This window comes from Erpetoichthys calabaricus, chromosome 3, assembly GCF_900747795.2.
Source record: "Erpetoichthys calabaricus chromosome 3, fErpCal1.3, whole genome shotgun sequence".
Taxonomy (NCBI): domain Eukaryota; kingdom Metazoa; phylum Chordata; class Cladistia; order Polypteriformes; family Polypteridae; genus Erpetoichthys; species Erpetoichthys calabaricus.
Window position 1 is genome coordinate 203,655,864 of NC_041396.2, and position 24,275 is coordinate 203,680,138.

Here is a 24,275-nt window from a genome sequence, read left to right on the forward strand (position 1 = left end):
TATTATTTTTCTGCATATATCATCTAAGCTACTCTGCATAGACCAGCACTGAGATAATCCTTTTAACTGTTATGTATTTTTTTCAACCTATGTGCAACCTTTGATAGTCATATCATGTAATATAACCTCAAACCTACTTAATCCAATTCAATCATAGGGGATAGTCCCCCACCCTGGCTGCAATAAGCACAAGGCAGCAAATCTTTAAGACAACAGTGCACCCTTTTTCTAATTTATACTTCCTTCAGAGTAACTTGCAATGTCACAAAGCATGCATCATCTCAAACTGGTTTCACAAACAGAATAGTGAAATGTGTGGGCAAGTAATCAGCCACAAATGCATCACAGTATCAAGTAAGCACAGACCATAAACCCAATCGATTATTTACAAACCAAAGGAGGACAAAAAAACTGCTGTAAAACTAGAAACGCTTACGCAAGTATTCCTGCAAGTGGGGTGGCTGCTCTACTTGACTACCACCAAAGTACAGTACCACACATTTTGTTTTCTCTCTCTCTCTCTCTCACACACACACACCTTTTCTTTTACCCTCCATCTAATACAAAACCTTGAACCCTTTTTCCTGCCACTTCGCCTATCTTAAGTTGCCTTCTGGAATGACACACCGCCCCTTTGAGTTACAAATCTGCTAAATACTGAAGTCACTTTCAGTTTGACTTTATTTTTGGCATAGCACTCTTCACTGAGTGCAGGCTCAGAGAGCTGCAGTGTAACAAGTTCACAGGTAAATGCAATTACAGACTTTACAATAAATTACATGAGAAACTAAATGCACACAAAGAAAAAGATTACTTCAAAAAACACAGAAAAACAAAGTAGTTTGAAACTGATCAACATTAATATGGAACCTAACAATATCTGCCCATTTATTCATTGTTAACTATGTCCAGTTAATTTTGAGATCAAGGGCAGCCCTTGTTTTGCTACATGAACACCAGGAAAGAAATTCCAAAGAGGAAGCTGGTCTTCCTACATACCATACCAGGAATTTCACAAGCACTTAAAAAAAAAACAGGTCTTCTCTGGCCTCCATGCTGCTCAATCCCTAAAACAGGCAGCATAATTTCTCTGTATCAGATCACAGAACATGGACTAAAAAGTAGTGCCCAGGAAAGAAAAGAATGGCCACAAACAAAATGTCCTTTACTTTATACTAACCCAACCTCCTTAGCTTGTGACACTGTGCTGCCACATGTCAGTATGAATATCTTTGGGCCACTGTCTGTCTCCTATACAGTACTGCAATTCATCACCCTTTGTTGGAACTTCTAGCACCATTCTTCAACCTCTTAATTTTCTAATAGGGTAATGTTTAACTGTTTATAACATGTTTTTGTCTCATATTTATAGCATAAACATTTAACACTAATAAAAACAAACAAAAAAATGTATGTAATTCTTTACTTTTATGTTATGATAATAAGCACCAGCTACTCAATGCTCAGAACTGGATATGCAGATCAGAAAACAGATGGATTTGCTTTTACCTAACCGTAGTATACACTTGGTAATTATTAGGTCATCCATCCATCCATCCATTATCCAACCCGCTATTAGGTCAGTGGTTTCCAAACACAGCCTGTGGGTGCAGATTTTTGTTCCAACCAGATTCACAATCAGTGATAACAAGTGATCTCATTTAATTAGCTGGTCTCTCTCTCATTGATTGGGCATTCAGAAAAGCACAACAGTATGATTTTTACATTTAGAAGACTTTTAGAAATATTCTATTTCAGTTACTTAAATGTTTAACTCTCTTTTGTTGTTTTCCTGTTATTTTGTCTTTTTTTCTGTATAGCTTACTTATTTCATTGTATCCTAATAATGAAAATTAAAAACAAAATGAGTAGACAACCAGGCAAAAAAAAACAATGTGAAAAGCTGCAACTACTTCAACATTAGAGCCACTTATTAGCAAATAATGTATTAAATAACTAGAAAACCTGTAAAAGCAGAATGAAAATCATATCTCTTGATTGTAAAAAAAAAAAAAGGGAGACAAGACGTGATCTTCTCGGAAGACAATTTGACATACCGTGAGAGACACTTTAACATCCCGCAAGACAAGGCAGTGAGACAACATTTAAAACAATTCACGGACATCTAACCAAGCAGATGTTGGAATGTTTTTGGCAGACATGCTTCATGTGCTCCCAGGCTCTTAAAACAACAACAAGCAGAACACGCAGCTTGCCCACAGCAGCAAGCCAGCTACTCCTTAGCATACATTTAAGCAGCAGAGACGCGAAGTGGCAAAAAGACAGCTGCTGTATAGGCCAGCAGCAGCAACAAGCCAGCAGATGATCCAAATGTTTCTCCTTAGCGTGTGTTCAGCCGCCCCCCCTTCACAACGCGAGCAGTGGTGTATGTCCTGCAAGAAAGATTTAACCACACCTGGGGCTGGAAATAAAGGATAAGTACAGTATTGTTTTTACAAAAAAGTTTTAAAGTAAAAGTGAAAATAATGCATATGTAACAATTTCCATGAAAATAATCTCTTTAAATTGTATATCCAGTAAACCAAACCCAGGGGTGGGCGAGCGAAGCGAGCTGGGGGCAGAGCCCCCTAGTAAGTTAAAAAAAAAAAACCAAAAAAACACTACATTATCCTCATATAACTGCATAGTACATTTTAAAATAAATTTATGAAATTTACATTTGTAATTTGTTCACTGACTGTAAAATAAAAGCTCACTTAATTAGGTTAGGAGTCCAATTAAAAACAGACGTTGGTTAAAACAAAAACCTGCAGCCACAGTGGGTCCCCAAGACTGATTTTGGGAACCACTGTATTGTGCAATTTTTAAACTTTATAATAGTAAATAAAATTCACAAACTCTATTAACAAGTGTCATGTTTATTAGGCAAGACATTTATATTTTATCATTGACTAATGTAATACATAACTGATCCACCCTTAAGTACATGCAGTACTTAAGAGTGGAACTGGTAATGCTTAGACAAGGGACATTTTACATAATATGTTAAACCATAGTTTCTTAAACTAATGGGTCACGGTTTGCTTGACTGTGGATTATGCAGAGTCTTGCTTAACCATGGTATTCCATAAGAAAGGGTCACATATGGCTTGCAAAGTGTCACACAATGGGTTACCGTGGGCAGTTTAAGCAATCCCCTCCAAATCCCCACCCCACAGTGACTGTCAGTGGCAATTCTCCAAAAGGGACATCCTGAGATCAGTATGTTGGCAGCGACACTCCAAGGGGAACTGGGATGACTGTCAACAGCGATTTTGGGTCTTTAAGACACTAAGAAGGGCGGCCACGAGAAAAAAAAAATTTAAGGAAAAACAATGTTTTACATGACAAACTTGGTATTTTTCAAGTCCATGTTATTTTTTTCACAATCATGGTATATATTAGTTTATCACATGAAATTTGTTCTAAAGTGACACATTTTATACATTTTCAAAAATAACTAAACTGCTTTTGCACTGTATAATGGAGCTTATGGATACCTGGGTCCCATTATAAGGAAATCCCTTAAAACTTCCTGAATATGTCCATTTTTTTCAAGCCAAAAATGTTATTGAGTCATGATCCACATCTTGGGACAACACACATACTTCAAAACAGTGTATACATGTTGTTTTAACAAAGTAAAAAGCAAAAAGCAAACCATTGTTGTGAGATTCAGCGTTGTAAAAGGAGACTAGCTGTGCATTTCACTTCACCAACTACTCTGTTCATTTTCCTCTGATTCAGCCACAAGGCTGTGGGATCACCTCAAAAAGTCATCACCAAGCTCCTTTATTGAATATTGATGTCCAATCTCTGTTCTGTAGACAGCTAACCAATAATAAACTTAGAAAGACACACTTACAATTGCTTATATTTCTTCCATATACAGAAGCTTATTTATTTTTTCACAAAGATATTGCCTGCTGCCACTGGATTAATAATGCACGCATGTGATTCACCAGGAGAGAATATTGAGCTTGTGTGTGGCATGCAGAAACTAAAGAGATGTAATAGACATCCATTCATCCATTTTCTTAACCCACTTATAAAGGGCAGGGTTTTGGAGCAGCTGGAGCCTCACTTATCTTTGGGTGCCAGGCAGGAAAAACACTTCAAGTGGACACCAGGGGGGTATTTTTCGTACGTGGATTACTCGTTTAGCCGGATGTAATTGTTGACGATTTGGCCTGATCCTGGATCTGTCGGTTTTTTGAAACTCTTGCTGGAAGTGTTGTCATAGCAACACATCCAAATCCGCAAACCTGCTCGGAGCAGGTTTGTTCTGCGTAAACAAGGATTAGTTTACACACGTGATCAGTGACCGTGAGTGGAAGTCATCCAGTCAGGGCTTCGCCGTTCATGAATGAGCGACCAATTGATATTGATGTGCAAATTATAGGAAGAGAATTTCATATAAAGAGGGTTTTGCGCGATCGGTAAGATCCTTTATTGCCCCCGGAGGAAATTCTGTACGAAAGATACCACTTTAGCCAAGGGGGAATATTGTACCTCAAAGATTTATTAGCTCCGTATATTCGAAGTCAAACTCGGCGAAGTCGGGCTCTCACAACCACACAGACAGTAGGCATTGCTTTGAGGTTTCTTGCAAGCGGCACTTTTTTTATATACTGTAGGCGATGCGGAACAGCGATCGAAAAGTGCAGTTTTCCAGGCAATTCGTAAAGTCTGTTTGGCTCTGAAACATTTCCTTCAGGTTTTCATTGTGTTTCCTGGACACCTGCGTGTGCAGACAATAAAAGAGGCGTTTCATGCCATTGCAGGTAGGTAATACACAGGTAAAAACACCCACAGTTCCACGAAGAATCCCACAATCAGCCTAACATTCTCATTACCAGGATTTCCAAATGTGATTGGGGCACATGGGACTGATCAGAGTGGAGTTTGATCAAACATTATTTGGAAAGTGTACCTCTCCTCCTGATGAATAATCAGACACAGTGTCTTCATCAAATATTTGACCTTAGTTAATATCTCGTTGGTCAGACACAGGTTCAAAGGATATGACATTCCCTGCAACTGACCCAACGAAAAAGAGGGCTATATGGAACATATCTATAGCACACATGGAGGACAAATATGCAATGACCATCCTTTACCTGAAATTAAGTGACCACTGCATCCTGCCACTGGTTCTGAGGAGGAGCTTCCCCCTGGAATGCCCTCAGAAACAGGGCGATGGGCATTTTGCTGGAGAGCCAACTCTTCTGCAGGGGTTAGGTCTGGACCGCGTGGACCTCCACCTGTTTTTTGCTTGTCTGCCTCCTTATTAGCTTTAAAATTAATGTTTTTTATATTATATATGATTCTTTATGTCAACAATTCTTTAAATAGTTATATACCAATATTTACCAGTTTGAAGTATATTCTTGTACTTCACTTTAACCTGTTCCCATGTTCTCCTTGTGCTCACATTTGATCTGGAATTATGACATATTAAATAATAATTAATCTGACACATAGGAAATGAAACGTTGCATTCACTAAGTACAATGTACACTACTTAGCGTTTAATTTTTTTGGCCACTTTTTGCCAGCCGTCTTTTCTGGTCTGGGCTGCTTTTGCAGTGTTACCGCTTGTGCATATTAAATCTTGAAATTCTTCGTGTCCTTCGAATAAAAGGTCTTGCGCCGCGTGTGTGAAAAAAAATGCGCCCGTTCTTTCGTCATTTTGTTACAGCCTATCAAAGACTTGCTGATCATGTTTTCTAGACTCAATATATATGGGCTTTTCACTCAGCGCGGGCACGCGCATTCATCTCGTATGATTAGATCCAGCTCGACTAATCTAATACACATCTGCGTTTGAAAAACCGACTTATCTGGATTAGTTTCACTGGCATTAACTCATTCAAGATGAGGCACCTGATCTCGGATGGTTTAAGCGACGTACGAAAAATACCCCCCAGTTCACTACAAGGTAGATGTGGTGTAGCAGGTCTACAGCTCACGTCAAAAAGGCCACTTTTTACATAAATAATCGCCGCCTTCATGGCTTAGAAAGGGGGTGTGGTAGTGTGGCGGATCGGTTGCCGGTGAATTCGTCATGCGGGCGATCCTAGCTTAAAGTGCACAGGTGAGGAGTTGTCCGCATCCGTAATTGTTCTCGGGAGCTGCTAATTGCCACATCTTATCCACGTCCCCGTAATAAATAGAAGTGTGAGGTGGCTAGCAGAGGAGAAGAAGAAAAGACGGACGGAGGTTAAGGTGGCAGGAGAAGAAGGCAGGAAGCTGGGAGAGGATAGCCGTGCGAGAGAGCGAGCGAGCAATCACATGCATGCGTGCAGGCTCACAGGCAGCTGGACAGTGAGCCCTAGCAGGGTGTTTGGCCGACACCTAGGGCAGTCTATTGTGGTCGCTCCCACTGAGCATTTTGAAGAGCGGGAGTGACCAGAAGAAGAATGGCTCACCGCAGGAGTCAGGAGGTGGATTCCCCAGCGTGAGCATCCTGGCCATTGGGGGAACCCAAGTCTCGGTCTGGGGAGATCTGAACCGAACCCAGAGACCGGGAAGCCTCCAGATCAGAAGGCAGAGCAGGTCAGCTGCAGGTAGGGTGGCTCCCCTGGTGCATAGCCTGGATGGGAGAAGCAGGGGAGTCACCAGTAGAAGAAAGACACTGGGCTTTATTTTTTAAAAGGGACAGGTTCCACCCATTGTTTTAACCTCGTTGTTTTATGTAAAGATTTTTATCTAATGGATTTTAAACTCTATGATTTCACCTCTGATTTTATGGATTATTTATTTAATGACTGATTTGTGAAGCACTGCACTTTGTTTTTGTTTGTTGATTATCAATAAAAGCACTTTGCACTTTTTGCACCATCCCCTTGCTATGTTGTGCCTCACTGCCTAAGCTCATCGGTGACATTACCGACAGTGTCGGGTTCAGAGCTCCCAGAAGCTGAATGGGAGCATGGAGGGAACCCGCATTGTCACAGGTGAACACACACACACTCATAAGACAATTTAGTAACACACACAAGTTTAAGCAGGTTCAAGCTTAGTAAGTTCAGCACGGATATTTTGGTGCAGGCAGAGCTGTCATGCCTATCTCATAGTGCCAGGATATGCATGGAGTCTGCACATTCAACCCATGTATTTGCAAACTTATTGGTAACAGTAAGTGTCAGTGAAATTACTCTCTCAGAAACATTGTCCTCGGTTCTTAATTGACATATCCTCAGCAAGAGCAATTCAGCATACATAAAAAAAAAAAAAATCAATAGTTGGTTTGTGGCACTTAAATCTGCTCTATCACACACTCCGCCTACATTCTGAATATTTTCTTTTATTGTGCAAGCACAGAACACATCACAGAAACTAGGATGGTGCAGGTGGCTTGGTTCTTTCAAAAATCTAAGACTTTTATTAAAAATACAACGCAGTGTAATCGGGTCAGTTAAAGATTTATTCTTATTTGTACAAAGTACAATCAAACTCTCTTTTAGTGTTCTTTTCACTATACTGTCACTTGCTGTGAATCTTGCTCTGTAAGCTATGTAAAATAACAACAGAGAATGTAATGAGTGAAATGTCAGCTCCGATTATGAAAAAAAAAAATAATCATGTCATTTGAACTTCTACCTCTCTTGTGTTTTTACAAGCCACAGTAGAATATAAACACTGAAGAGCAGAAGCAAAAGTAGGATAATAATCGGAGTATAACTTGGTGCTGGGGGCTTTTCAGGTTGTTATTAACTCCATCCATGATAAGCAAACAGGAAATGTATTCTTAACACAAATAGCTCCCAGACTCTGTGATAAAATAATTATTTTTAGTTTCCTTTCTTTATCACAAGGATGCCACATTAGTACAGAAAGCATGTTTTCTTTGGTAAAACACTTTGCTACTTCAAATTAAGTGTATCTGGTAACTTTTAAGTCTTTTTCATTCACCTATTGACCACTGTACCCTTCGGCCCCATTATAAGCTGGAACAACAGAGAAGGACTTTTTTTTCTTTTTTAAATTTCTAACAAAATTTAAACACTTTACAACAAACCTTTACATGGCAAATAATTATGTATCATGATTGTGAAGAAATAACTGACTTCAAATATACTAAATGCATCCTTAAGTGTGAAATTTGCTCTTGGGTCACAGATATCATATATGGGAAAGGTGCTATGTACGTGTGTACACGTGTATGTGTGTGTGGGTGTGTGTGTGTATTATGTACTATTATTATTATTATACATGTTGGAACAACTCTGTCCCTTTTAATTTCTACTATTAATTACAAATACTGCAGAATATGCCAAAAAAGCTGTGAAGAAAACGAAAACAGCAGCTTATGGCTGCCTCCTTTCTTTTTGCAATCCTAACCCATGGCCACTCTGTTCACGCTGGAGGGACTCTGTTCTGATATCTGTTCATGGCACCATTAACAACACGAATATAACAAACATCTGAACTTACATACTTGATCACCTATGTTACGTACTGAAGAAAATAAATTTTAAAATGCCAATCAGAAATCTTCTGAATAGTCTTACATTTTTGAATTGTAAATGGACCACAGCATAAATAAGAAAAACATGAACAGACAAAAGCAACGTTTAAAGCTTCCCAGCAAACACTTAAATGTCATATTGATCAAACGACAAGCTCTTGTTTCCTGATATTAGTTATGCATACAAACTAATCTGTAATGCTGCTCAGAAACATCAAATAAAAACAAATTGAAATTAATATCACTGTTGATTTTACATAACTTCATATTACACAAATCAAAAAAGAACTTTTATGTGACAACAACTTCAAATTAAGTTGCTTATGTTTTGAACAGACTGCAATCTCTCTCTGGAACAGCTTAGTAACACAGTCAACCTCTTAAAGTCAGAGACATTTACTGAACATTCGGAGACTTCGCTATATACCAAAAAATCTTTACATACCGGGAGTCTGAATTCAATGTGCTCCTGTGCCAAATGCAACAAATACCTTTTACACGCTTGCTTACAGGGCAGCGCCATGTCTTCAGGCGCCACCTCAAATAAATTCCGACGGGATACATCATCATCTGACTCGTGTAGATCCGGGGGGGGGGGGGGGGGGGAATGGGTGTAATTCCACAAAGCGCACTTAGGAAATCGAAATTTAGTTCAGTACACCTCGTTTTCCAATCTAGGCTATATAGGTTCCACGAACACAAAATGTTTCCAGTTAACTCAAGACGGGGCTTAAGCAATCCACGATTATGCGCGTTCTCGTGACATTTAAGCAGTCCAGAAAACAGATCGCCGATAACATCAGTCAGGACTTAAATCGCGCAAAGGAGAGTGCACTATCGGTAGATTGAGTACTTGTGACTTTAAATGTAAAACTGATGAAAGGAATAATGTTTTGTGTGACACCTTGGAAAAGCTTAGAATATTAAGCAATAGAACAGAAAAACATGAAACGGGAGAAGTGGTGGTCTTTTCAGCAGTTGATCTAGAATTTGACATATAATAAAACAAAAATCCGTCTGCTATTGAGAGGCTGTAAGACAATCTACAGTATAGCATACCGACGCCTACGTACTGTATATTACTGTAGTCATTTCCAACCCGCTATATTCTAACACAGGGTCACGAGGGTCTGCTGGAGCCAATCCCAGCCAACACAGTGTGCAAGGCAGGAACAAACCCCGGGCAGGGCGCCAGTCCACAGCAGGGCACACACACCAAGCACACACTAGGGACAGTTTAGGATCGCCAATGCACCTAACCTGCATGTCTTACGGTTCTGAATTTGTGCATTGCTTAATGACACATTAAAGGCATTACAGTATTCACATAAAAATGTTAACATATTAGTTTGAGGACGTCATACTTTAAACACTTAAAAGAAGTAATTCAGTAGCACTATGAAGCGCATTTAGCAGCAGTTACTAGAATATACCTGGAGGTGGGGCTCGATGGCGAGCGCCTGGTGGCCGGGCCTGCACCCATGGGGCTCGGCCGGGTACAGCCCGAAGAAGCAACTTGGGTCCCCCTTCCCATGGGCTCACCACCTATGGCAGGGGCCAAAGAGGTCGGGTGCAGTGTGAGTTGGGTGGTGGCCGAAGTCAGGGACCTTGGCGGTCCAATCCTCAGCTACAGAAGCTGGCTCTTGGGACGTGGAATGTCACCTCTCTGAATGGGAAGGAGCCTGAGCTTGTGCGCGAGGTTGAGAGGTTCTGGCTAGATATAGTCAGGCTCACCTCGACACACAGCTTGGACTCTGGAACCAATCTCCTTGAGAGGGGCTGGACTCTCTACCACTCTGGAGTTGCCCCCGGTGAGAGGCGCCGAGCGGGTGTGGGCATACTTATTGCCCCCCGACTTGGAGCCTGTTCATTGGGGTTCACCCTGGTGGATGAGAGGGTAACCTCCCACCGCCTTCAGGTGGGGGGACGGGTCCTAACTGTTGTTTGTGCGTATGAGCTGAACAGCAGTTTGTAGTACCCACCCTTTTTGGAGTCCCTGGAGGAGGTGCTAGAGGACCTTCTACCTTCTGGGGACTCCCTCGTACTGCTGGGAGACTTCAGTGCTCACATGGGTAATGACAGTGAGACCTGGAAGGGCGTGATTGGGAGGAATGGCCCTCCCGATCTGAAGCCGAGCGGTGTTTTGTTATTGGGCTTCTGTGCTCATCACGGATTGTCCATAACGAACACCATGTTCAAGTATAAGGGTGTTCATATGTGCACTTGGCACCAGGACACCCTAGGCCTCAGTTCGATGATCGACTTTGTGGTCGTGTCATCGGACTTGCGGCCACATGACTTGGAAACTTGGGTGAAGAGAGGGGCGGAGCTGTCAACTGATCACCACCTGGTGGTGAGTTGGCTTCGATGGTGGGGGAGGATGCCGGTCAGGCGTGGTAGGCCCAAACGTGTTGTGAGGGTCTGCTGGGAACATCTGGCAGAGTCCCCTGTCAGAAGTAGCTTCAACTCTCACCTCTGGCAGAACTTCGACCACGTCCTGAGGGAGGTGGAGGACATTGAGTCCGAATGGGCCATGTTCCGTGCCTCTATTATTGAGGCAGCTGACCGGAGCTGTGGCCATAAAGTGGTCGGTGCCTGTTGTGGTGGCAATCCCCGAACCCGTTGGTGGACCTTGTCAAGCTGAAGGAGTCCTACAGGACCCTTTTGTCCTGTGGGACTCTGGAGGCAGCTAATAGGTACTGGCAGGCCAAGCGGAATGTGGCTTCGGTAGTTGCTGAGACAAAAACTCGGGTGTGGGAGGAGTTTGGGGAGGCCATGGAGAACGACTTTCGGATGGCTTCGAGGAGATTCTGGTCCACCATCTGGCGTCTCAGGAGGGGGAAGCAGTGCAGTGTCAACATTGTATATGGTGGGGATGGTGCGCTGCTGACCTCGACTCGGGACGTTGTGGGTCGGTGGGGGGAGTACTTCGAAGACCTCCTCAATCCCACTAACATGCCTTCCAACAAGGAAGCAGAGCCTGGGGACTCAGTGGTGGGCTCCCCCATCTCTGGGACTAAGGTCACCAAGGTGGTCAAAAAACTTCTTGGTGGCAGGCCCCGGGGGTGGATGAGATACGCCCAGAGTTCCTCAAGGTTCTGGATGTTGTAGGACTGTCTTGATTGACACGCCTCTGCAATATCGCATGGACATCGGGGACAGTGCCTCTGGATTGGCAGACCAGGTTGGTGGTCCCCCTCTTTAAGAAGGGGGATCGGAGGGTGTGTTCCAACTACAGAGGGATCACACTCCTCTGCCTCCCTGGAAAAGTCTATTCGGGGGTCCTGGAGAGGAGGGTCCATCAGATAGTCGAACCTTGGATTCAGGAGGAACAGTGTGGTTTTCATCCTGGTCACAGAACAGTGAACCAGCTCTCCACCCTTAGCAGGGTCCTGGAGGGTGCATGGGAGTTCACTCAACCAGTCTACATTTGTTTTGTGGACTTGGAAAAGGCGTTCGACTGTGTCCCTCGGGGAATCCTGTGGGGGGTGCTCCGGGAGTATGGGGTACCGGACCCCCGATAAGGGCTGGTCGGTCTCTGTACGATCGATGTCAGAGTTTGGTCTGCATTGCCGGCAGTGAGAGTTGGACTCCGCCAGGGCTGCCCTTTGTCACCGATTCTGTTCATAACTTTTATGGACAGAATTTCTAGGCGCAGCCAGGGCGTTGAGGGGGTCCGGTTTGGTGGACTCAGGATTAGGTCACTGCTTTTTGCAGATGATGTTGTCCTGTTTGCTTCATCAGGCTGTGATCTTCAGCTGTCTCTGGATCGGTTCGCAGCTGTGTGAAGCGGCTGGGATGGGAATCAGCACCTCCAAATCCGAGACCATGGTTCTCAGCCGGAAAAGGGTGGAGTGCCCTCTTAGGGTTGGGGGCGAGATCCTGCCCCAAGTGCAGGAGTTCAAGTATCTCGGGTCTTGTTCAAGAGTGAGGGAAGAATGGAGAGATCGACAGGCGGATTGGTGCGGCATCCGCAGTGATGCGGGCTCTGCATCGGTCTGTTGTATTGAAAAAGGAGCTGAGCCGCAAGGCAAAGCTCTCAATTTACCAGTCGATCTACGTTCCTACCCTTACCTATGGTCATGAGCGATGGGTAGTGACCGAAAGAACGAAATCGCGAATACAAGCGGCTGAAATGAGTTTCCTCCGAAGCGGCTGAAATGAGTTTCCTCCGCAGGGTGTCTGGGCTTTCCCTTAAAGATAGGGTGAGAAGCTCAGTCATCCGGGAGGCGCTCAGAGTAGAGCCGCTGCTCCTCCGCATCGAGAGAAGTCAGATGAGGTGGCTTGGGCATCTGATCAGGATGCCTCCTGGACGCCTCCCTGGTGAGGTGTTCCGGGCACGCCTAACCGGGGAAAACCCAGGACAAGCTGGAGGAACAATGTCTCCCGGCTGGCCTGGGAACGCCTCGGGATTCCCCCGGAAGAGCTAGAAGAAGTGCCCGGGGAGAGCGAAGTCTGGGTATCTCTGCTCAAGCTGCTGCCCCCGCGACCCGATCTCGGATAAGCTGAAGAGGATGGATGGATAGATACTAGAACATTCAGTACTATAACTAATATATAATAACTAATTTATAGCTATAACTAATACTATAACTAATATATCAGTTACAAGAATATACAGTACATGAATATACAGTATATGTAAATGTATATCGCCTATTTAGCAACCAAAAATAAAACTGCCGCTTCTGCCATTGGTGCGATGATCCACTCAGGCTGAAGGGGCTTGCCCTCTTCAGAATGTTAAATTGGACACTGTCATACACGTAAATGTTATTTACTGACCTGTGCATTGATGCTACTGAATGATTTCTGTATTACCTACTCAGTGTTAGCTCGGCGGTGTCGTTATTCGCACAGTAGTGCAATATATTGCCTTTGACGTTTGGGGAACTTTACCTGGTATCACTGACAGATTCACAAAAAATCAAATTAATGCTAATGCTAACAATGTGCACACAAGTAAGGCATTTGCTAAGGCGAGTTTATATTTTTTTTCTTGCAATTCCATTGTCAGGAAATGCCGAAACTTCTGTGCCAACTTTTACCTACATGGTCGTTTCTAGGCATAGGCAAGCTCCTGGTATGCTATCTGGTGGTCTGGGCGCATTACTACAACCCTATGTAGAGATTCATATCTTTAATTTGTTCTGAAAAATTAGTCTGGACTGCACATGAACACAAGAAATGTTTATGGTGTGCGCCTCAGCAGCACCTGCACTGTCTGCACTATGCACAGCACAGTTTGTTGCCCAGAAACTGCCCAGGGCGACGCGACATTTTTTAAACAATACAGACCTACGAACATCGGCCCAAAAGTGAATGTCCGATTAGATTGTTTTATATTAATTTCGCATACTAGGGATGTTCGGTCTTAACGTCTGACGACCTACAGAGTCCAACAATAACACGAACAACAACAGCAATGATGATGATGATGCCAATAATAATAATCCTCAAACTGTATCATAGAAGAGACCGCCATTGTGAAATAAAATTAAACGATCAAAACGGTAACAGGATGGTAGCTCTTGAGTGAAATGGGAAAAGTTGTTTTAACCCAAACTATGATCATCTCCCAAATGGTCACACATTAAGATTTGTATTGAAACTAAGCAAATAAAATCCTCTGTTTCTACTAACCTTTTGTGAGATTCGCGCTGGGCACGTTAAAGCAGTTGTGCGTTTCATTGGATAGGTAGATTGTATTATTTGCTTAAACTAAATGGTAAATAAGAATTGATATTTAAAGATGAGCATTAGATTTTCAGTTTCACTGAATGTTGTCATTATGCTAAGTTTTCACTTTACTTTATTAATTTAAACAACATGTATATGTTACGGAAATGATTAGCCAAACAAAATTATATACATTGACACCATTATCAAAAGGTAGACGTTTAGCTGGTGGTTTAAACAGATAACTATATAAACAAACCTGTAGTTTTGCTAATAATTGTTTCTTTAATTCTCTTTAGAGAAACGTTAAAAGTAATAAATAAAGACTACTAATACAGCACGATTCCTACTTAATTTCTGAAATGGCACCCCTCAAGAGCGTATTTTTCAGAGACAGTCTTGTATACCGACGTTGCCATAAATCGCCATTTTCAAATTGTGAATTCGAGGTCATAAATATTTTACCAGGTCCCAATGTACAGGTCTGGCAGTGATGATTCTCAAAGCAATTGAGTGTGTGTTTGGGGTTCTTCATTTACAACGTCGCATAGGACAGCAAAAATCCTAGAACCGGCTCTGTTTACCAATTAGTTACAGGCTAACGGAGCTATTTGTTACGGGCTATATCCCCAGCAAGGGAAAGCAAAGGTGTGTACACGTGATGAGCCACAATTAGGGTGAAACACGAGCAGTGTACTCTTTATACGAGTATTATTTGGCAGGTACTCTATACATGCCGATGATCTGCTTCTCGCTACTGAGAGGGCGTGGCGGATGTTCGCTGACTGGCTTTCCAAGCACAAGCGTTGCCTGTTAGGTGACCACCCAATAATCAGATTGCAATTCAGACTTTGCGTATACAGTACAGTAGTATACATATACTGTATATAAAATTTATATGTATATGATCGATTCTTGATTTTGCAATAAGCAATCAAGCAGTGTTAGAATACAAATAAATTAGTAAACAAAAGACAAAGCGTCTATAAGGGCAGTGTAAACTGTTAACATTGAAGCATATTAAATCATTTAATTTTACCTAACTCAAAACTGACGGAACTGTTTCTTTTTTACACTTTAAAATCATTTCCTTTTTAGAAATGTGAATCAGGATATTTGAGTGACCTGCCCGCACAGATTTCAGGTATACGCGCAGGGGATTAACAAACATTTCAGCAGCACCAGAGACACACGTCGTATGTGGCAGGGCGTTCAGACAATTACAAACTACAAGCCCAACCCACACAGCAGCGATGGTGATGCCTCCCTGAACAACTTCTTCTCACGGTTTGAGGCGCAGAACAATGAGTCTTTGAGAAAAGCAACACCTCCCTCCACTAACCAGGTACTCTGTCTCTCCATAACTAACGTGAAGAGGACTCTATCCAGTGTCAATCCACACAAGGCTGCAGGACCTGACAACATACCTGGTCGTGTGCTCAAAGAATGTGCCAGTCAACTGGCTGATGTCCTCACAGACATCTTCAACACATCTCTGAGCCAGTCATCAGTCCCAACATGCTTCAAGTCGACCACCATCATACCAGTGCCGAAGAAGTCATCAGTGACATGCTTGAATGACTACCGACCAGTTCATAATGAAGTGCTTCGAAAGGTTAGTCATGTCACACATAAAGACTAATCTCCCTGCCTCCCTTGACCCTCTTCAGTTAGCATACCGCTCAAACAGGTCAACTGAGGATGCCATATGCTCTGCCCTTCACCTCTCCCTGACACATCTGGATAAAAAAGACACATATGTTAGGATGCTATTCATAGACTTTAGCTCCGCCTTCAACATAATCATCCCCCAAAAGCTGGTTGTAAAACTGAGCAGGTTGGGCCTGAACACGACCCTCTACAATTGGATCCTGGACTTCTTGACAGAGAGGCCCCAGTCAGTTTGGATGGGCTGCAACACTTCCAGCAACATTACACTGAGCACTGGAGCGCCGCATGGCTGCGTGCTTAGTCCACTGCTCTTCACCCTGCTGACTCACGACTGCACAGCCACGCACAACACCAACCACATCATAATACAACAGTGCTGGGACTGATAAGCAGGGATGATGAAACAGCATACAGAGATGAGGTGGAATGGTTGTCTGCATGGTGTGAAGACAACAATCTATCTCTCAATGTTGACAAGACAAAAGAGATAAACGTGGACTTCAGAAAATCACATCCTGCCCACATCTCACTCAGCATCAACGGCTTAGATGTGGAGAGTGTTAGGAATACCAAGTTCCTCTGTGTGCACATAATTGAGGAACTTATGTGGATGCATAACACCTAATCACTAAACAAGAAAGCCCAGCAGAGACTACACTTCCTGAGGTGACTGAAGCGAGCAAGTCTTCCTCCTTCCATCCTCACCATGTTCTACAGAGGTACCATTGAGAGTGTTCTGACCAGCTGCATCACTGTCTGGTATGGCAACTGCAACATATCCGACCGCAAGCGCCTGCAAAGGATAGTGAAGACAGCAGAGAACATTATTGGGGTGCCTCTCCCTTCACTACAGGACATATTTTACAAACACAGTATCCGCAAGGCCTGCAGCATTGTGCAGGACCCCTTACACCCCTCACACAGACTTTTCACACTTCTGCCATCCAAGAGAAGATACTGCAGCATCAAAGCCAGATCTGCCAGGCTGCAGGATAGTTTTACCTCCAAGCTGTTAGACTCCTTAACACCAGGCTGCCCCCTGGGACCTTCCACACGGCCTCAACCACCTCTAAAAACAGAACTTTTATACATGTGAGCCACTGTCCTGCAAAGATGAGTGTGCATGTAGAGAAGAACTGAAAATCTCATACTGACCTTTAAGTATTTTGACACTCTTGTTATCCTCCTGCTGTGAAACATTCTGACCTGTCATTGTTTACACATGTCTTAAACAACTATCATCATACACTGATAATTTCTGTATTATCTATATCTATTATTTATTTATTATATTACATATCTATTGACTATATTTATGTATCTAGATTGCAAATACCATACATTGCATCAATGTTCATATTGCTAACTACATGTCAATATTGCTGCTATTTCTTTGTCTTGTCTTTGCACAATGCCTTGTCTTGTTTGTGTTTAAATTTTAAATTTAAATTTTTAATTTATTATTTGCACGTCATGTTGTTACACTGTGGACCCTGAGCTTCGCAATTTCGTCTGTCTGTATACTTGTATATGGTTGAGATGACAATAAAGTTCACTTTGACTTTGACTTGTATACAATAGCTTAACAGTATTATGTAAAATGATTGGGTTGTGCCGAGTTCTAAGAACACAAGTCTGTCTAAAGTGCATTCCAAATAGAGCTGACCATTTTTTATTTGCATAATGATGTTGTATATGTCTAAAAAATTAATTCGCAATGCATGCCATATAGCAAATGTATTCAGTATATTTTATTTTTTTTAGTTCAGACTACATATGGTTTGAAGATGTAACTTTTTTACATTTTAGTATGCTATACTTATTTTAGCTGACAAATCTTTTATTAAGCAAATTTGCAAATGAGATTGAAATTAACATTATGGTACTTGAAAATAGTTGTGATAACGTGAGTATGAAACATCAAAATAATAAAGTTATTTTTCATATTTTTCACTCTCTTAAATAGTTTTGTAAACTTCCAATCTTTACATTCAGTAACATGAAAAATCTGAGGCAGCTAGTTAGTTGCCTTCAGTTTTTTGTGTTGTGGTAACATATTGAAAGTGAAGTTGCAAATGATGGGCAAGAGTTTAATGTTCTCCGGTAGTCCAGTTGTCTGCCCAGTTAATACTCCATGGGCTGTTTGTAGTCAGCTGAGGACATTCTTAAAAATAAAGGGGTCAGAGTAGCTCTTCAGAGCAATACCACAGGGGAACCATTTTTGGTACCCAAATGACCTATCCACATGAAGGTTTCAGAGATAACCTTCATTTATTTAGATCCATAACAGGCTCCATAGAGTAAATAACGATTAACAGATGGTAACTGACATGTAAAATACCAATGGGTCATGATTTTAAAAGGACTTTTGCTGCATACAATAATTAACACATGCTAAGTCCAGATTTTCTTTACTCTGTAGTTAGCTTACCATACAGTAAAGATTTCAGTTCTTTTTTCCAAAGCACAAATTGAACCAACTTCATAAACAAAGAACATGAACGAAATGGTGCTCAAGCAACAGTACCATGAGAAACTATTGACGATAAAATGCTATTAAAGAACCATTATTTTTAAGAGTGGAGGGTAAATAATGCATATATGTACCCTGATAAGAAGACAGTTTTAAACCTGGGTCATTACCAGCATACAACCCAGCGATTCTGCAAAGACTATTTTGTTAATACAAGGTTTCAATAAGCAGACATGTGGTACTGCCTAATTCCATAAATTAGAATGCTTTCTTTAAAGTCTGTTGTTAAACTTTTCATCTACTACCGCAACATATAGCCTACTTTTCAGCAGGGCACATAAGATTACACTATCAAACATTGACAAGTACTTAAAAAGGACGAAATAAAGCAAATTGCGTGCATTATGGATGATCCTATAATACAATGTAACATATGAGTCGTGCGTGTCAGCAAGAAACGATTCACATAACAGAAAGATGGACAGTTTCTTCAGTCCGAGGTAACTTGTTGTCATGATCCCGAAAAATCACCTTCACTGCTGTGCTTTCACGCCCTCCCTTTCAATTGTTGTTAACCTGCACTTATCCATCCATCCATTTTCCAACCCGCCGAATCCGAATACAGGGTCACGGGGGTCTGCTGGAGCTAATCCCAGCCAACACAGGGCACAAGGCAGGAACCAATCCTGGGCAGGGTGCCAACCCACCACAGTAACCTGCACTTAGTTTAGATAAAAGAGCACCTCATATGTGGGATTAGTTTTACGGAAGCGCACGACGTGTTCGGTAGAAACCGCTTAGTACGAGTATAATTATAAACAAGCCTCCTCTGGGGAGATAAAACAGTTGACACGAAATTACTTGCTGTAAGCCTCTTACCCTAAGCAGCTCTGCCCATGAGTCTCAGTTGTAGGCGGACTCTCTTCGCTGCCGGCCACTTGAACGGATCGGCCGACGCAACCTGCACTTATTTGGAATCGGCGCTCGTGTGGCTGCGGCATCGGGTAAGAGTATGACATTGGGTTTCCTTTTCTAATATGATCGCGGTGTTTTCATCATTGTATTTAATGCTAGAGTCATACTGTAATGTTAAAATTACATTATCGTCTTCGAAACCCAGTACGATTAAAAGCTTAACCAAAGTGTGTGTTATGTATGTCTTTGTGGACATTGGTTTGCGCTCCAAGATTTTGGTAAGGAAGAGGGCGTGTCGGTGGGCGTGTCGATTACAAATTGGGTGTTGTGATCTTGGGTGAGACTTTGGCCATAGAGTCCCAGGTCAGGCGTTTTCATTCCTGAATGCGAGGTTTTCAAACTACTGCGGAGACAAAAAAGGTACAAACTGCACTAATTGAGCTAGTTTTGTTAATACTGATTGTATTTTCTTCACTAGACAAAAAGATTTAATTAGCATATTCCCGCATGTTGTTGGATATCCCACGCCCCTTTCATGTTAAATATGAGAACTCGGATAAATTAACTCCTATTTCTCCGACCCCTTATTTCTGTATGGCTGTGATAATGTCGAGAACAAGAGACTGAGAGTGAGTTTGACGGTGAACTAATCAAACTTTCCTGACTGGCAGCCGTTTGTAAACTGTGTCGGTGTGATTTTAAGGGTTTAGTCTTGCTTGGGGCTTTAATGAATGGAAGTTTAGACTTGTGTTTTTTGCTAGTTGCAGGCAGTTGAGGGGTTTCCTGCCACTTATAATCTTGATTTGGAAGTGGGTCAGTATAATGGAACGTCTATAGTATATCGTACACGGTCTGATACGGTCTATGTGTCAAGACACTCTTAATGTAAAGTTCTTGAGTAACTATCAAGAAGTAATCATATTTATGCAGATTTTTACAAAGGCATATGTTTATTTAAATGTATTTGTTTGATTAGTTGACGACTGCGGCTTGGCCAGATATTCGTGTGTGTGCCTTGCTGGTTCCTGTCTTATGCCTATGTAACCAGGATAGGCTCCACTTTCCTACAACACCATAACTGTATGTACCATCTTCAAAAAAGTGATGGGCATTATTAAAGCAGACTGGGTTATTTCAACGTAACCCACGTATGGAGTTAAGGATATCGATTCTAAGAAAAAAGCACTACAGAAGCCTGGAAAAGTATGTGGAATTGGGCTATCAATCCTTTTTTATTTTTCAAACTTCTCTTTTCCCAGTTTCAGAGCCAATACCATCTGCCTCAAAGCAGAAATCAAATATGGACCAGAAGTTGTTGGAAGGCACAATAGCTTGAAATGTGAGCGAACACAAGAGAGTCCCATCTGTGGAGATACAACCCAATTCAGATTTGAACTTTGGCCCAAATATTTTGAGAAAGAATCATTCCCCACTACACTACTATTCCAAAAGAGTTGTGTAATTATAGATAAAAAATGGACCTAATGAGTTGCTGGCTGTTCCTGGTTCTCCCTGCGTGGTGTTTGCATGTTCTCTCCGTGTCCATGTGGGTTTCCTCCCATTGTCTAAAGACATGCAGGTTAGGTGAGTTGGCTGCACTAAATTGGCCCTGTCCAGGATTTGTTCCTTCCTTGCATCCAATCCAGTGCTAGCTGGGATAGGCTCCAGCACCCCTGTTACCATGGTCTAGATTAAATGGGTTAGAACATAACATGACTATTCTGTGTTCTTTTATATTATCTGTTTGTAGAGCCTTTTATGTAAAATTAGCACAGTCTATGTTTCATCCCATGCAATGAAATGCATTTACTGTATATAGATTATTGACACTAGTGTGGCCTGGTATTAGTGTATGTAAGTGCACCAGGAAATAGACTAGCATACTATCTAAGGTTGGTTTTCACATTGCAATAATTGCCATTTACCTTTTTTCTGGAAATAATGAAACCAGAATTTCTCACCATATCTGAACCCCAAATCAGCTCTTGTTCAGGGTCCTTCCATATGGAGTTTGCATTCTTTACATATTAGTATGGGTTTCCTCTACAGTTGAAATACTGTACATGCTATTAGCTTGAGTGATATCTCTAGATCTGCTAGGAATAAGTGACCTTGATATACTACACTGTATATACTCTAGTTTGTCAAGGTAGTTATGTTCTAATAAGCCTCCTATTTTACTTTTTTAGAAACCAGCCTTTGAACTTAAAAGAAAACAAAAAATGTCTTGATAACTTCATGCTAAAGGAGATTTACTTCAATGACGGTGTTTGCTGTTTGGTCCTGATAAATACAATGGAGAAAGAGGATAATACAGAGGGGGAGGACGATAGAATGTCTGCTGATTTCAGCACCGTTGAAGAGCTGAAACAGAGCTGGCAGAAGTGGGTTAATGATCGTGCGGCATATCAGGAACACAATCCTTTCAGCAACAATAGGGCGATGACAGTGCAATTTAAGAAAGAAGAAGAGGGTTATGGGAAACCCAGGGAAGGATCAGAAACGGAACGTAGAGGAATGGAAGCCCACACACATGTTGGAAAAGAAGTGGAGGAACTGTGCCAGATTATTGCCAGCATTGGAGAAACTGGAGAGGATGGAAAAATCAAGGTGACCTTTGGCAAACTCTTTGAGAAATATGTGAACATTTCTAATAAGCTGGTTGGAGTTTTGATGAGGGCCAGGAAGCATGGACGGATAGCCTTTGAAGGGGAGATGCTTTGGCAGAGAAGAGACGATCATGTGGTTATAACTTTGCTACAGTGAGGAGAAATGGAATGTCCACAATGGCCAAAGTAAAATGAAGTGGTGATGTCGGGACAAATAACAGAGAACAGCAAGATATGGCCTAGGAAGTAGTCTTTACAAAATAAAAAATATTGCCGGAGTGTTTGTACCAATGTGACATCATCTAAGTAAAGCAGCTCTAATTATCTTACATAATGAAGCTGAAGTAATTTGGCCAACACCTGGCTCCACTTTCAAAGTGTACTATAGGGACAGACTGTAAATATACACTACCACTCTCTCTTTAGTTGTTTTGTCACAAGGTATGTTTTGTGTTTATTTGAGCCACAGAGCTGGGGTTTAGAAGCAATCTTAAACAAATTCTAAAAAATGTTAATTTCACTTACCTGTAAGATTTACTTTGGGTGATTAGGAGGCCAGTGATTAATCAGATTCTTCTTGTTACCTTCATTTCAGTTCCTACACTCATGTTACACAAAGGCACACTTTTACAAATGCACTGTTAAATTCCCACCTAAATGGGATATCTCTTTTCTATTGTAGTAGATGCTGAAAGCAAGGAATCATTGGAGATTATTATGGGAGTGAATAGGGAAAAAACTATAACAGAGAATATTGTAACTTAATCCTAAAACACAATGGGCGGTTATTAATGAACAGTACCATGACCAGTGAACAACATCGCTGATCAGTCCATAAAAAAACAAAAAAGTGTGAATAGCATTGCCTTGTTAAGTATCATAAAAGGAAGAAATAATTTCTTTTATCAGATTTGGAAAGATAAAGATTTTAGGCAGTAGTGTAGCACTTGTAAACCTATCCTAAACATAGGCAGAGACAGCAAGGTTTACAGGGAATTCAGAAGCAACCAGTTGCATGTCAATTCCCCAAACTGACCCCTCAGAAAATATTTTAAGAGACATACTTTTTATTTGTTAGGAAAGACATTTAGAAGATACAAATGCCTAGGTTAAATTACAGCAAATAAGGGAGATACCACAATCCAGGTAATGTCTTAACAAAGGTTGGCAGCACTGAGGTACTGTGTTTATTTAGCACACCCACAGCTCCAGTCACTGTCTGTATGAGAGTTTCTCTGTTTTTCCTCCCATTTCACAGAGATATGTATGCTGGTTAATTAGCAACACTTAAGTGAGTCTGGTGTGGCATGGACCAAGCACTGGTAACCGTGACTTTGAGATTGGATTAAGTAGATTAAGAAATGGGCGGATGGAATATTAAGGTTTATGGTGTTGAAGTGCTATTCACATAAAAACACTATTTTCTTGTAACAAAATGGGAGTGAAAGCACTGGAAACAAGAACTGGAGACATTTGGATCTTAATTTGATATTGTTTTACAATTACTAGGTGAATAGAAATTAACTGAATGGATGAAAACAGGACTGTGAGACCAGTCAGTTTTATTTCTGTATACCACTTTTCAATGAGTACAGCCTTAAAGTGCTTGCACATATTAACAATTACATTAGCAATAAATTCCAAACCATGTACGTTTCCATGTAAATTAAATTTAATACACCGTAAACAAAGCAAGTTCGTTGATTACCATAGGACATATCAAGATTTCATGAGTTGTTTTTATTCTTATTGCTCCTCAAGATTTACTATTAGTTTAATTTTATTAGAATAGCACTTGCACTTTCAGTGTATCACGTTTAGAGATTGTACAAGAGATTGTTACATTATATATGCTTATGGACATTCGGGCTAATGGCTTTTGACTTGTCTAAATCCTGAATATTTGGAATCTCAGGTCCTTTACTTATTCCACATTGCATATGGAAGAAATATTATTTTCATGAAAAAATCAATTTAGAAATTTCAAAAGAAAAACACATTTTTCTATCCTTGGAAAATGTTTTGGGTATTTTTTGGAAAGATCTATATCTGTAGATCCATGGCAAACATTTTGTGGATACTATAAGTCAAGAACAAATAGCCCAATTATGATTAAATTTTATGGCGCACTTGTACTATTAGTCTTAAGAGTAGACTAGATTTTGGGTGAATTCCAGCTGTTTATCTTCAAGCTTTTACAGGTAAAAACATTAAAACCAATACAAAAAATCACTAAATTTGGATATGTTATTTTAAGACTTTGAAAGAAAGAGTTCAATCCAAAGCTCAAGTTTTTAAAGTTCAAGATTTTCAAGTGCAGTAGCAGCATTGCATCTTGAATTAATTTTGTTAATCTTACACCATTTACTGTACTTACAGTCATGACTAAAATATTGGCACCCCTGCACTTCTGTCACAAAACTGTTGCAATTACAAATGTTGTAGTATTCACGTT

General features: G+C 41.2%; 2 protein-coding genes across 3 annotated transcripts in view; one reads left to right on the forward strand and one right to left on the reverse strand.

The window, feature by feature from the left end:
• trmt11 (tRNA methyltransferase 11 homolog) overlaps positions 1-9,061 on the reverse strand; it is a 106,998-nt gene extending 97,937 nt beyond the window's left edge. For both annotated transcript variants that reach the window (XM_051924548.1, XM_028797684.2), the window contains exon 1: positions 8,919-9,061. In XM_051924548.1, coding sequence (XP_051780508.1) covers positions 8,919-8,996 — 78 coding nt within the window. In that variant the 5' untranslated portion in view covers positions 8,997-9,061. The remainder of the gene's footprint in view (positions 1-8,918) is intronic.
• A 10,053-nt stretch (positions 9,062-19,114) lies between these two features.
• si:dkey-29b11.3 (actin-binding Rho-activating protein-like) lies at positions 19,115-23,155 on the forward strand. Its single transcript, XM_028797687.2, has 2 exons — positions 19,115-19,300; positions 21,401-23,155. Exon 2 carries the CDS (start codon positions 21,450-21,452, stop codon positions 21,975-21,977), a length of 528 nt encoding a protein of 175 aa, XP_028653520.1. The 5' UTR covers positions 19,115-19,300; positions 21,401-21,449; the 3' UTR covers positions 21,978-23,155.
• The last annotated feature ends 1,120 nt before the right edge of the window (positions 23,156-24,275 follow it).

What these genes read in the sequence shown, in the direction of transcription:
- si:dkey-29b11.3 (XM_028797687.2), top strand. Translation starts at nt 21,450, where the DNA reads ATGCTAAAGGAGATTTACTTCAATGACGGTGTTTGCTGTTTGGTCCTG.